The sequence below is a fragment of the Octopus bimaculoides genome, chromosome 6 (genome assembly GCF_001194135.2).
Source record: "Octopus bimaculoides isolate UCB-OBI-ISO-001 chromosome 6, ASM119413v2, whole genome shotgun sequence".
NCBI lineage: Eukaryota > Metazoa > Mollusca > Cephalopoda > Octopoda > Octopodidae > Octopus > Octopus bimaculoides.
Window position 1 is genome coordinate 81,493,478 of NC_068986.1, and position 15,574 is coordinate 81,509,051.

At 33.7% G+C, this 15,574-nt stretch overlaps 1 protein-coding gene across 2 annotated transcripts in view; it reads left to right on the forward strand.

Annotated features, from left to right (window-relative positions):
* Nucleotides 1–15,574, forward strand: part of LOC106881659 (cAMP-dependent protein kinase regulatory subunit) — a 455,850-nt gene that overhangs the window by 61,135 nt on the left and 379,141 nt on the right. Inside the window, exon 1 of one of the 2 annotated variants that reach the window (XM_052968905.1) lies at nt 3,392–3,586. The exons of the other annotated variant lie outside the window; for it this stretch is intronic. Within the exon in view, the coding sequence (XP_052824865.1) occupies nt 3,422–3,586 (165 nt within the window). The 5' untranslated portion in view covers nt 3,392–3,421. Of the gene's footprint in view, nt 1–3,391; nt 3,587–15,574 lie in introns of those variants that run through there. 2 annotated transcript variants of the gene reach the window in all.

Genomic DNA, 15,574 nt, shown 5'->3' on the forward strand with positions numbered 1-15,574 from the left:
GGGTTAATAGAAACCAGGGTAGTAAAGATCACAAAATAACTGTGGTGTAATTCCTGTTTTTGAGGCAGAAACTCCTTGATATTTTGGGTATTTGAGTATATATAAATTTAAGGAATGGAGTGAACGCATGTTATAACTGCATACTTTATTCCGACCCTAACCCTAACCCATACATTTCCCTGAGGAGAAGTTTACATTTTTAACATCGACGATTCCTATGGATCGCATAAATTGTAATTCTTCGAAACATATGTCGGAATAAAGTATGCAGTTATAACATGCGTTCACTCCATTCCTTAAATTTATATATATATATATATATATGTACAAGTATATACATTCATCCATCCATTCATGCATACATACATATATAAATGTATGTATGTATAATTGTATATAGTAGAATTATAAATAGAAAGTCCTTGGTACAGTATTATATATTTGAAAAAAGAAATTACTAAGAATGATTTTTACTGATAATTTTTTTCCAGTTGGTAATTAGATGTTTACTACTCATTAGATGTTTACAAATTGTAAACATCTAATGATTTGCAAACATCTAATTATTAAAGGGGAAAAAATTATCAGAAAAGTAATTCCTATTCATTTTCATATATCTATCTATCTATCTGTCTCTCTGTCTGTCTGTCTGTCTGTATATATATATATATATATATATCTTTATCTATCTATCTATATCTATATATATCTGTGCAATGTCAGTGTGCATGTATGACAGAGCGTAAGCATCTTGAGAGAAAAATTGGGCATGAGGCATCAGATGTGGTCTGTAAGAGAGACGATTGCACTGGTATGGCCATGCGATGCATATGGACGAGGACATACAGAAGTGCCAATCTCTAACTGTGGAGGGAACCCGTGGAAGAAGTAGATCCAAGAAGATAAGGGGCAAAGTGGTGAAGTATGATCCTTGAATGTTGGGTTTCATGGAGGCAATGACAAGTGGTCAGGACCTTTGGCGATTTGCTCTGCTCGAGAAGACTTGTCAAGCCAAGTGAAATAATAGTCATGGCCGGTGCTGGTGACATGCTAAAGCACCCATGTTGGTGACACATAAAAGGCACCCATTACACTCTTGGAGTGATTGGCATTAGGAAGAGCATCCAGCTGTAGAAACTATGCCAAATCAGACTGGAGCCTGGTACAGCTCTCCGGCTTACTAGTTCCAGTCAAACTGTTTAACCCATGCCAGCATGGAAAATAGTCACTAAATGATGAAGCTGATGATGACACATGGATGAAAAAGCACAAATGAAGCAAGAAAAAAAAACTGGATATAAAGGGAACTGCATTTAGTGTCCTACAGAAAACTACACTGGTACAGGCTCGTGAACTTAAAAATATCAACTCAGGTCCTCTTTGTTATGCTGGAAACATGACAACCTTTTGGTACTGGTGAACAGACAGATACAACATAGGATAGTGTGGACCAGCTGTTGATGAACAGAAAACATTTTACATTAGAAAAATTATTCTGCTTTTGAAATCAATGAATTTGAATAATAATGTTATAGCAATAGCTGAATTATAACAGTTTTCATAGCACCTTGGGTGCCTTTAGCAAACTTCAGTCTGGGCCAGGTCTCAGTATGGGAATAACTTCTTTACTCCTGCCAATATTAGAGGTCCTGTAAAGATGTCGTGAGTCCTGGCTTTCCTACTAACTAAATAAAAAAATAAAAAATAAAAAACACAGCTAATACTGAAAAATTACGTGCAGAAATCCTTTATTACAAACATGCTACTGGAGGAAATCTTTTCAGAGATCTTGCAGTATTTTAATCTCTTCTTAACATTACTTTCCTCAAATGCTGAGTGGCAGAAAAGTTATTCAGTAGTAGCTAAGTTATCAACTCAAAATTAGTATGAAGCTAACTACCAGTACAAAGGAGTTGTTCTGTAAAATATAGCCCGAAACAATACGATAAGGGCTGCAAAGTAATGCTAAAGAAGATTGAAACAATGTGCACATATCAGAAATAACGTAAAATACTTGTCAGTTGTATATTTATATATTGGCAAAAACTTAATTTCTACGTGTTCTTTTTAAATGAGGTAATTCGCATTATTTTTTCTTAGACATCTTTAGCATTTTTGTTTTTGTAGAAATCTTAAACTGGAATTCTCATTGGTAATACTTGCAGCGAATTTGAAACAAATTTTATTTTCGTTATGGAAATTATTAAAAAATTAGGATAACAAAAGCGATCTCAATTTAGTTGTCACATACGTGTACTAATTATGAAGGAAATAAGCATCACCGATTAGCAATAATACTGGAAAGTTTATTGCAATATTTAGTTAGAATCACTCGAAACTGAGAGCAAAAAAAACTCTTTGACAGGAAAACTGGTTCGAGTTTAGAAAGATTAGAACAATTGTTTACTCTCCGGTTGGCCCTAATCGAGGCATTCTAGTTATCTTTTATTTCTGACATTATACCCTTGACAACATTATTCAGTGTTGATTCTTTTTTTATAGATGGTAGGGTGTGGTCTAAGGGATACTTGGTTACTATTCATAGGTCAAGCGCCCCATGAAAAACGTTTCACAGTAGCAAAGATGTGCCTAGAATATTGCTTGGCAGTGGTGGTAGTTATACTGTATATATTCTTCATTTGATGAAGACTGACGTCAGTTTTTTTTTCATTCGGGCTCAGATAATGGAACTGATTTCAAAGTAATATTGATACTTGAGCATTTTTTCTTTCTTTCTTTTTTTTTTTTCGTTTTATAATAGCTGTTCCTCGAAGACCCATGCCTCATAGGAAAGGAAAAGGGTATGGAATCGGGGGCCAGAAATATAAAAAAATGAAATTTTTGGAAATTTTCAGTTTTCTTTTAAAAAAATTCTAATTTCGGTTTTATGAAACATAGGGTCACTAAAAAAAAAAAAGGAGAGGTAAAAGACCTTTTTTTTTTTCCCTCGAGGTAAGGGATTTCGAAGAACAACTATGCCAAAACTCAATTCTTTTTTTTTTCACTCTCACGGAGGAATGGAAGGCACTGTCAATGACTTTAAAATTTAAATGAAGAGGCTATACAATAAATACATAGGCATATAATCGCTTCGATTATAAGTAGCAGGAGAAAATACGAAGTTTTGTTGCTTGCAAGTTAACAACTTGATATGCAGCTGCAACTAGTGGAATTTGAACGCCCGCACCTTCTGTGTGTGAGAGTGTGTGTGTGTGTGTGTGAAAGAGAGAGAGAGATAGTGAGTTAAAGAGCGATGTAAACACAGCGTGTCTCTGCGAAAGTAACGCCTGAACAAATTGTGCCCATAACTTGCTAACAACGAATTGCTGGTTGGTTGGTTGTGACGAACCGTTTTTAAAGCAAGCCAACCAGAGGCAAGATTATATGTATAGCTTGGTGAAATCACATATGGTGTGCCAAGATGGCGGCCAGTGCAGACGATGAACAGAGTCTCCGTGAGTGTGAAGTCTATGTACAACGACACAACATACAGCAAATTCTCAAGGATTGCATTGTACAGTTGTGTATCAGTCGGCCTGATAATCCAGTACCGTTTCTAAGGGATTATTTTGAAAAGTTAGAGAAGGTAAGTCATTATTGTATTTTGCAGGCGATATACATTCGCGTGTGTGTGAGAGTGTGTGGTGCTGGGAGAATGAATCGAAACCTTTCTCTTTGATTTTATAATTTGACACATGTGCATTGGCAGAAGAAATCTGAGAATGTTTGTCCAGTTCTAACTGTCGGAGTTGAATTAATATCATTCAATAGAGAAACGTTCGTTTTGCCAGTTCTGCTGTAATAGAATGGTATTGTCAGAGGGAAAGAATGGTGTGGTTGTGTTGAGAGATGTGTGATTCTCACACATCTCTCAACTATCTCCCTCTCCTCTTCATTTTTTTTCACTGGTATAGAACGAAGATATAAGGTAGTTTGTTCCAAGCACGATATCGTCACTGTTGTTGCTTTCTACCGTCTTGTCATACTTATTAACTTATTAATTATATCTGTTTGATTAATGGTCCTTAATATTCTGGTCTTTCTGAGAGAGAAAGACATAAGAAAGAAGAGAAGAATAGTTAAAGAGTTTGTGTTTGGAAGATAAATATAGATACAGAGTTTGTAAGATAAACACAGAGAGAGAAAATACAAGGAAGGAAGGAAGGATAAACTTGATGTAACTACTTTGTTTACTTTTTCACAGCGAAGTTCCCCCCTCCCTTCTTGGTAAAAGCTTCCACTTTCTCTTCTGTCTATAATAGGAAGTTGTTTCAAAATTTTACCCTGCAAATGACCTAAAAAATAGGATCTTGGAGGATTTGAGGAAGTTATTTGTTGATCCCTATAATCTGAAATTAAATGCGTCTCTTGATGAAGCGAGAATGGTATTATTTTTATGCTGTTATTCCCCGCCCATTATCTGTGTGGTTACATTCAGTGGACCAAAGGCTACCCATATTGTAGTACCAGTTATATATTCAGGTTGATTCACTCGGCTCTTTTACGTCCCCTATAAAATTGGCGCCGTGCCCATGTTAAAGTCTCTAAAGTAGAACATCTAACTTTGCAGATCATATTACTTCAGTTCCACCTGAAACTTCGCCCAAACTGTCTACATTACCGGGGTGGAATATTTTTTCTTTAAATCTCACCCTTTTCGTTATATTTATACATTTCTATATCTGGTTTTTACGGTTTAGTTTCAATAGGAAGTCTACTTTGATAAATTCACCACCTATCTGACTGTATTTGTATGTTAGAGGCTGGTTAAAAGAATTAAGGGTGGCTGGCTGTGTGTGTGTGTGTGCGAGTGAGAGAGAGAAAGAAGCGTTGTATTAATTAAAAAGACGGTTTCTAAAAGAATGAAGATGGAAATAGAAACCAGAATCTACTTAGAGAATTTCTGTTGTAATTTCCACGAGAGTCATATTTCTTATGAACATATTTTCTTAAAATATTTTAAAGGTTACAGATTCCCAGATATTTCAAGATAAACTATTAATGTCTTATAGCACTCATGATATGTGCTAATTCAAAGTTATTTCAACAAGATTCATGTGCTTAAAGGAAGTTCTATTTCAGTCCCATTTCATTAAATAATTCCATATTTTCATATCACATGCAAGTTACATATTTATGAAGATTTATAAATTTTTTTTATACGTCTTCATTTTTGACGGCCTTTTGGAAGACCACACTTTTGTTTCTGTCAGGCTGGGTTGATGCCATTTCCATCAATCACGCAACTCATCCCAGGTTGTGTCTATACCAACTAATTATGTTGTATTGCTTTGTTGGAATAAAATAGTTATAGGTATATCTCTGTTCAATTGCTCCAGTCATTTCTCTTTGCTCTACCAATCAGTCCTGACTCCTATTAACAGCACCATTATTTAATGTAACCTATTAAGTTTTCCTCTCTTTACCTACTATGTTGTAAAGATGTGCATCAAATTCCTGCTACATTATGTTTATAACAGCATTGATCTAACATCCTCAGTATTTAGTGTGTTTGGTAACTACAGAACATCTCATTACACCCCCAAAATCTTCATTTATCAATGGTCATTACTTTTGAGTGTTTGGATATGTTGGAAGTTTTTTACAGATGATTAATCCACATTGCTGTCAAGATCTGTTGAATCTTCAGAATATCCAAGATTAACCCTCTGCAGAATGATCACATTTGGTGAGCTTGTTTTTGTCTGCAAATTAATTTAAAACAGCTTTTGCACTGGTCTCGTCATGGGAATCATATGTATCATTGAAAGTTAATATAAAGACTACACATATTTGATCACAACAATGAAGAGAACATAAAAAAGTGCTAAAAATTGAACCAAAAGGATTTGGGAAAACTAAAAATTACCATTAATGTTACATCAGGCAAATATCAATAGATGTTGAAAGAAATGGGTAATGAGTACTGAAGGTGGAAAGGTGAATCAAGAGGAATACTCTAAGATTATTCTCTAACTAAAAGAATTTGTGATGAGGTAATAAGAAGTGGACATCTTACTTCCATGTCTGTGTCTGCTTCTAAGTGCTGTCCTGTATATATACCTCAGCATTTATGTTAACTGTTTTAAGATTTAGTGCTTTCTGATTTTTAAGGAAAGTGAAACTACAAGTCTAATATAATATCACTTAATAAAATTGATTAAAAATTGTAATTATTTTGAGTCAAGGGAGCTTTTACATGGTTGCTCAACTTGCCAGAAATAATAGCCATATCTCCCTCAAATCTTATCCTATCATTAAAAAAAAAAAAAAAGGGTAAAGTAGATACTGTAGTCTTTGATAAGCTTTGTTTAGATAAAAGACTTGAACATAAATCTAGTGGATCAAAGTTAATGTGGAGCAAACAATTTCCTGTTTTTTAAGTATTTAGTGAAAAATTTCAGGCCAATTCCAAAGTAACCATGTGGTTTGAATTATTTTTCTTTGGGATTTGTGTTGTTGGTTGCTGCATTTGAATTCTCTGGATGTTCCTTTACATTCAGATGGATGTAGAAAGTGACCAACAAGCAACTGTATGGTGACCTCAGTAGTTGACCAACAAGATAGCAGGAAGACTGCTATAGTTTGATTAGTATAGTTTGTCTGAGATACTCAAAGTTGCTCACCAGCCAGTACATCATCTAAAAACCAAAGAGGATGAATTAATGGGTGCCTTTCCAAAACCATGATCAAGAACAGTGGGGCTGTGACTGCTGATGAACTTGGATCACCAATGATGCAATGGGATGTGTTGTAAGCTACTGTGCTTGATACAAGTGCAAGTTATAATCAGTGATTCCTTATAATATTTCATCATGAAACTAATACAGCTAAAATAATTCATTTAGAAGCTCCTAATCCATAGAATTTATATCAATATTGTAAATTCTTTAGGAGTTAATATGAATTTGCATAAATTTATCCTTTCTCAGACATTGCATTAGTGTTTTATTTATTTATTTTTTGGGGACAAAATCAGTGGTGTTGGTCAAATTCTTAGTGGCATTTCATTCATCTTAATGTTCTGAGTTTAAATTCTACTGTGGTTGACTTTGCCTTTCGTCCTTTTGCAGTCGATAAAATAAGTAGCAGTTGAACACTGGGGTCAATATAACTGACTTACCCACTCCTCCGAAATTGCTGGCCTTGTGCCAAAATTTGAAACCAATATTTGTTGATAATTTGTAATTTAGTTTGGCAAATTTTACTTTTGCCTGGACACAAGACCTACAACATATGTAGGGGATGAATATAATTAAATGATTTGTCAAATTGTGGACAACATTTTAAAAAATTGGTAAGATGGGGAAAGGATGAAGTTACTAGTGGACATTTTGTTCAGAGGTTACAGGAATTGTAATATATTTATTGATTCACTCTCCTATCTTAGCTACTTGGTCTCCGCTGCCTCAATATTAATTTGTAATGCAAGGTGGTGAGCTGGCAGTAGTGTTAGCACACCGTGTGATATGCTTAGTGGCATTTTGTCCAGCTTTATGTTTTGAGTTCAAATTCCAGTGGGAGAGAAACTTTGCTTTTCATCCATTTGGGATTGATAAAGTAAGTAGTAGCTGAACACTGGGTTTGATATAATCGACTTACCACTCCCCTAAAATTGCTGACCTTGTGCCAAAATTTGAAACCAATATTAATTTCTAATGTATGTTCTTTATTATTGAGCAACTTACTATCAAAGTTGTCATGATGATCCCACAATTGTTCATTCATTGTATATGTAAGGATACATCTTCCAATGTGCCTTTCTCTTTTTATGATGGTAGGGTTTGCTCTGAGGGAGATTTAACAGTTATTGTAAGCAACTCTAGCAACCACTATCCAGCTCACTTTAATAATTTTGCTACAAGCTCATAAATCATTAAAAAGAATATAGTCAGTGGAGTTGACCCCTAGGACTTGTAATTATTTTATTAGCATTGCCCTACATGGGGGATGAAAGTTTGAGTCTAACAGGATCTGAACTTGTAACAAAATGATGTAACTAAATAACACATTAAGTTTTATCTAGGTCTTCACCAATTATTACATACTTCTATTGAACTATAATCATTTCTAATGTAAGCATAAGGCGGTGCTCTAGCATGGCCGCAGTCCTACAACTGAAACCATTAATAGAATAAAAGATTAAAGGCCTGAAATTTGTTAGATGGAGGTTAGTTGATTAAAGTGATTCTGTTACTTGATTGGTATTTTATCACACACAAAAAGGTTAGAAGAAATATTCTATTTTCCTGATGCTCTTCCAATTCACTACCTGGTTTTAGTAGTAGTAGTAGTAGTAGTAGTAGTAATAAAAATAATGGTTTCAAATTTTGGCACATGACCAGCAATTTTGAGGGAAGGGGTAAGTCAATAACATCAACCCTAGTGCTCAACTGGTACTAATTTTATTGACTCTGAAAGGATGAAAGTTAAAGTTGATCTTGGCAGAATTTGAAGTCAGACTGTAAAGACAGGCAAAATACCGCTAAGCGTTTTTCCTATTGTATTAACAATTCTGCCAGCTCACCATTTTAATAATAATAATAATAATCCTTTCTACTGGAGGCACAAGGCCTCAGATTTGATGGGAGGGGACTTAGTCGTTAATGTCAACCCCAGTGTTTCACTGGTACTTAATTTATCGACCCCGAAAGGATGAGAGGCAAAGTCAACCTTGGTGGAATTTGAATTTAGAATGTTATGACAGACAAAATGCTGTTATGCATTTCACCTGGCATGCTAATGATTCTACCAGCTTACCATCTTAATAATAATAATAATAATAATAATAATAATAATAATTCATTTATTGGCCACAAGGGCTTACATAAAATTTCATTAAAACACATATAACAACATAAAAGACAAAAACAGAACGATACAATGGGTTTACAACGTGTAAACAATATATATAATGATTAAACATTAAACAATTTAAAACTCCCAATAGGGGTGGCGCTTTAAGGATCTTGTGGAAAAACCCACAAAAGCCACGGGTACCTGATCAACAGGGCAAGAGCCCTTCTTTTGTTTAAAGGTGCACGCTCAGAATTGGCCATTCTATCAACATTCATCCACGTTTCAACAAACTTGCTACAAGGCAACACTTCCCTCTCCACCCTCAACTTCCTTTTCAAGTAAAACTTGAGAAAGTTGATGAGGGCTTTAATAATAATAATAATAAATTAGAACTTAATCCTATACACCCGCCAATATGTAAAAGAGGACAAACAAACAACAAAATAATAGACTCACCTAAACTAACTACACCTCACAACTTATTAGGAATTGAACATAAAATAGCATAAGCAAATAAAAAATATCATTCAGGTTTAATATGAATAGGAGTAACTAAAGGATAATTTTAAAAATGGTTAATAATATTTATTTGTGTATAGTGTTGTTATAGTTTAGTTAAATTGATTATATGTATTTCTTTAGAATATTAGGTAATAATAGTTGAACATTATATATATATGGAAAGCGGATGTTAAACGATGATGATGATGATGATGATGATGATATATATATATGTATGTATTTGGGGAGAGGAAAGAGACAATGGAATCAACTACACTATTTGACTGTTAATTTTATAATAATAAATATAATATTGTTTATCTGTGAATTTGCTAATTTTTATCATCTTTTCTATTAGTGCTGGCATTTGAAAGAAGCAGTTGTATAGCCAGAAGTTTACATGTATATATCTAAAAAGCATGTAAAATCAAAAAGAAAACCTGCCAATTCTGGAGTGAAAGTAATAAATGGCAATTTACAACCACCTCTTCCAAAGGTTAAGTAGTGTCATTGTTTTGAATTAACAATATATTACCTGGTAGCTTCAAAACTTTGATGATGTGATTATATATTTTGAGAATCACATTGTAGAGTAGGTGTGAGAGGCCTAATCTGGGTTTGAGTATAAAACAGGTAGAATATTTGGGCCATATATGGCTGGTTTAAGTGCTAACGGGTGAATTCATGAATTTTCTTTTTTGTATGTTATTTAACGAGTTTATTGATTCCTTATAATCCTTACAAACAGAACATTGGACATAAATAAATGAAAAAAAAAAAAAAACAGAAACAAAAAAATCAGTCCTTTTTAATTGACTATTTCAGTAATTCTTATTCTGGCACAGTATAATGGCATTTTTGAATTTTGAGAAATTGCATATATTTTTAGAATAATTGACAGCAGATACCATTTCCATATGTAAACATTCTGTTGCAAAAAACAAATGGAACCTGTTGTTAGCTAGGCTGACCCAGGCAACCAGTATTACAAGTATAACTCACTGGCAATAATAAGGACAAACTTTTGGCTCTGGAGTATTAGTTGAATTCCCTGATAAAGAAATTTATTCATTTATGGAGTTTCAGACTTGAGAATTGGTTAGATTTCTTTAGAGTAGAACACTGTTTTAATTTAAAGCTCACCAACCCACTTAGATGTTGTTTATGAGATATGAGTAGAATTGAGCAATATTTATCCTTGATTCAGATGGATTTTATATGGGTGTGTTTCCAGTCTTTGTTATTGAAAGCAGTCCTCCACAGCTGCCCACTTGATAGCCAAGTACTAAGTGGTGAGACAAGTGCTTTAGCAGTTTTCAATGTGTTTTAACTGTCCATTTTCTGAAGGTGGTGTGACCATGTGGTCTTCTAGGAATTCAGTTTATTTTACAAGTTGGTGTGTTTCATAGAAACAGAATTTGAATGTGTGTGTGTGTTGTGTTATACAAAATGAAGATTTTATAACTTAATCTGAGACAATTTTAGAAATTATTCATTGTTCTTTAGAGAAGAGGCAATTTCTGAAGTATACTAACATGACTGTAGTTATACCTAGAGTGGTGAATTCAACACAATGTTTCAAAATTTAGATTTAGATGAGGTCAACTTCTCTGAAAGGCTATGAGCAAAATGTTAGTCTCTACATCTCACAATGCATTGTCATTATACCTTGAGCCCACATGGGAACATTTATGTAGTAGTTTGACAAGCTAGAAGTAGCAAACAAATCATCTTCAAATGATATCCTATTTTCATTTAGATAAAGTAATACCAAATATATCATGCAAGGAGCAAGTCAGAATAGCCACAGTTAAATGCCTTTGGTTCTAAATCTGCTACTATATCAGTGTTTCTTATTTGGAAAGGAAGGGTTGTGATGATTGAAAAGGAGAGGGTTAGACAAATTGCCATGTTTAATAGAATTTAAATGATTATAAACTTTTAAAACTTATCCATCATCATGGCAGAGGGAGAATTACAAAATCTTTTTTCCTCTCCTTAAAAGATGGTAGGTGGGGGCAAAAAATTGGCTAACATCATGGTTAACTGTTGTTTGAGAATTATATATATGGCTTTTGTTTTTATTTCATGTTTTTCATCTTGCCAACTTATATTTTGTTGTTTTTGTGTTCAAGACCAATACAAATAACATGTATGGTGAAGATGAGGGCAGTTAGGATAAATGAGAGAACTGGTAGAGCATGTAGCTTTGCAATAAGATAACATCCAGAGTCAGAGGAAACTGTTGTGGATCTGCAAATCTAAAAAGGAATGTAGTGGTTAACATGTTGCTATGGAGAAAGAAAGAAAAATGTGACTCAGGTCTTATATTGAGGAAAAGTAAGAGATCCATGTGCTATTATTTAGAAATCAAGGTCAAAATGTTCTAGTCTTCAGATTGAAGGATGGTATGTAATTTCTTAGTTCTGTTATAGTGAAACAGAATGGTAACAGGGGTGTCAACTAGACAGTGCATCTATGGTAGGATCAGCAGGACTACTCATTTGACTGTGTCAGTACACCAACACTGTATATATATTATACAGGAATAACGATGATGATGATGACTAATAGTGTTGCAGGTGTACAGAGGCACCAACAGTCTTGTATATCCACAGATATCATTTCACTTATAATTTTAATTCTTTTTTTCAGTTTATATTAGAATACATAAATTGTTATACGTGCAGGCACTAATGTGTGTGTGTGTGCTTACACACACACACACACACACACACACGCGTAAGTAGATATGTATATATACATATATAGAGTATGAGTGTTATTTCAACACCTATTTGCAAGTGTAGTCTTGTTTCTATCAGTTTTTTGTACAAAGAAATTTACTTATCTGAGTACATAATACCTGGTATTAGGTGTTGAAGCTCCACAGAAATAAACTACAACTCTCTTCACAGGTTTGTTAGACATTAAACCTACTCGCTTTCTGTTTTGTTTTTTCTACAGGGACATCATTTGCTAAAATAGCTTGTAGATTATTCTTTTCTCTTTTTGGTTTTGTAATTTTTTTTACTTCTATTTTCTGAAGTTAGCAAAGCCAAAAGAATTCTGAAAATTTGGATATTATTGGTGCAATTATTTTTACAGCTGGTTACTCTTTGTGGCATTAAATATTTAATTCTACAATGAGAATTTTCCTTTTCCTTTTTTCTTTTTATAATTAAGAATCATATCTTGGAAAGACTGAACTGTTTGTAACAAGTCCTTTCATTATTCTGTCAATATTTACGATGTCTGTGAATTAATTGGTTCTTTTCAACTCAACAACAACCTCATTTGTAACTGATTCCACTTGGTATGTATCCTAGGTGGAAGGTTTGCTGTTTCATAAATCTGTTCTGATTTATTTCTAGATGAGCAGATTGTGGCAAATTGTGTGTTGGATTTTTATTTTATGAATGTCTAGTAAAAAAGATACTAAGTTATTACATTTGGAAGATTCCTTGTTACTTATTTAAGCATTAAATTGCTGAAATGGACTGTGTTGTGTATTTCCATTTCTAAGATAGCAACATAGGTGAAGTATTATATACGTGTTGTTTTTGAATTTAACTCGCTGGAAGCATTTTAATGTCTGAGTAGTCTATCTTGCTTCTAACAATAGGTATCAGATCTTTTGGTCATAGTGTTATCCGCCATCCATTCAGTATTAAGAAATAGGTGCTAAGTATATCTTATAATTGTAGTAGAAATGTTAAAGATATTTAAATATGCTTACATTTTATAGCTTTATTTTCCATTTGTGTGATCCCTGAAGGTAGAATTTCACCTTCTTAAATTGGAGCAAACAGCTTGACAAAACTGATATTGAGGCAATTAAGTGGTATTACAGGTGATTGCCTGTATTAATTCACTACCTGTCCATAACATCACCAACATTCAAATTCCAGTAACTAACCTACGAATTTTAGCGACTATCCTTACTATTACTAACCTACCAAATCTTATGCCTATCTTTACACACCATCAATAACCTGCCAATTCAAGCAAGTAAATGAAAGAGACGAAATAAGTTCAATTTTGTTTATTGCAGGTCATCCCTGATTGAACACATCTACAATAATTAATCACTCCAACCATGATCAACCCATCTTTTTACATAGAACTGCATTATCCAATGTTTTTTTTTCTTCAAGACAGTAGGATCTATATTGAGGAAACTTGGTCACCATTTTTAGCAGGTTGAGCAGTCAAATAGTGGCTGTGAGTGTGTTTGTGTCTCTCTCTCTCTCTCTCTCTCTTTCTCCCTTAAAGGTAAAAAAGTAAAGTATATTGATAACTGCTTTTAATAATGATAAAAAAAAGAAACAAAAGATGAAAGAAAATTTTTTAGTACATTGCATACTAGTAAAGATGGTGAATTGGCAGTCAGATACAATACCTTGTATTTATTCTGGATCTCTGTATTCTAAGTTTAACTCCTCATGAGATCAATTTTTCCTGTTGTTCTTTTTTTTGGGGGGTGAGGGTGGGGGTGGGGGGGTCAATGAAATATCAGCATATTATTGTGTTTGATTCTCTTTTCTCTCTAGATTGTGCCTGTAATTCAAAAGTCTTGCCTTGTTTCATTGTGTCATGCTGATTAAGGGTGATACACCCGTTTGTTGAGTACTCTGTCACTCATGTTAATTGCATGAGTATGAATTCAGTCAGCTGAACAGCTGAATGTCCACTGTTGAGAATGAAATGAATCTACCAAATATTAATAATATCTATAAATTACCACCAACACCATTACAAAACAAATTAGAAAAAAAGTGCAAATGTGTATAGGTCTAGCTCCAGATCAAGTTGCTTCCTTATCAGCTTGGAATTGGTTGGTTGGAAGAGATCCTGAATGTAAGTTGGGAAGTATCAGTTCTTGAATGCCCATCACTAGCCTACCAATTCTAGTGACCAGCCTTGATATCCTGAATATTCTCCAATTGTCAGATTATGGTCAAGAATGGAACAAGCTTAGACAAGTTATTACAGAGATGATAAAGTTATCCAGGTGACAATCTCTCCTTATCTTTGATAATGGGTTCTCACATAAGTCAAAGTAATGTATCTGGCATTTAGCTTAGCTAAAAGTCGAGTTAAGTATATTTATCTTGAAATCTTGACAATTGTTAGGAATGTGCTATCAGCCATTATTACCCCAATCACCAAGATCTTTGACTCTTCCACCAATGAAGTCTTCATGACACCTTCAGATTCACTTGTTTCATATTCTGCAAGAGATGCTTTTTACTTTGTTTCCACTTTCATCATAGTGGCTGATGTTCTCTAGAATTTCAAAAAATATCACATTACCTCAATCATGCCATCAGTTTTTCTCGAACACCTCTGTAAAAACTAGTCTCAAATAACTTAACACACATACACCATTCTTATTGTAAACATATTCCTTTTAGTAATTCAAATAAATATTGACCCCACCCCCACCCCATTCACCTTTTAACATTTCACTGATGTATCAGATGTTCAGCATTGAAGTCACTGGTCTGCCTTTATAGATCAAACCACTAGGGAAAATAGGAATAGAAAGCTTATTCTTCACCTGTAATCTCTTGTAACAATCAGGTAAATAGAGTATTATGTAAAACTCACATTTTCTCTCTATATGTGCCATTTGTATAAAGATTCTTATTTACACAAGTTTGCTCCTGTCTTTGATGTTACTGTATCATATATTTCTAATGTCATGTTACAGTTTACTTTTAGCTGTTTCAATACCAAATGTGGTTTTTGCAAGGAGAGGGAAAGTAATTGTATGATTTTTTTTCCTTTTATGTTCTAAAGCATTTTTTCTCTCTTTTTATCAAAATTTATATCAATGCTGTATGGATTTTTTCATCCAGTACTTAATTCTCAGTTCATTAGAGATGGTGCCAATTATTTTATTCCACACACCTAGAATGTGCATTAGGGCTCTGTCTTTGCATACCTGTGGAGGAACAGTCAACTGATGAAGTCAATCTGTATTTATAGTAAGTTCACTACTGTCTGTCAGAAGTAACATTTTTGGGCATTTGCTGTTGTTCCTTCACTGTTCTTTTCATTATATCTATGGTCTTTTATGAATAGATGACCTCTATATTATTTACTTAAGTGATTTGTTTTGCTGGATTGAGACTCAATTCAAATAGTTTAAATGATATTTTTAATATCCTTTAAAATACATCACTTCAATTTTTTTTTTGTATTTTATTAATACCCATGTATGTGTATCAACATGCACTGCCTCATCTGTGTTCTGGTTTGATATATA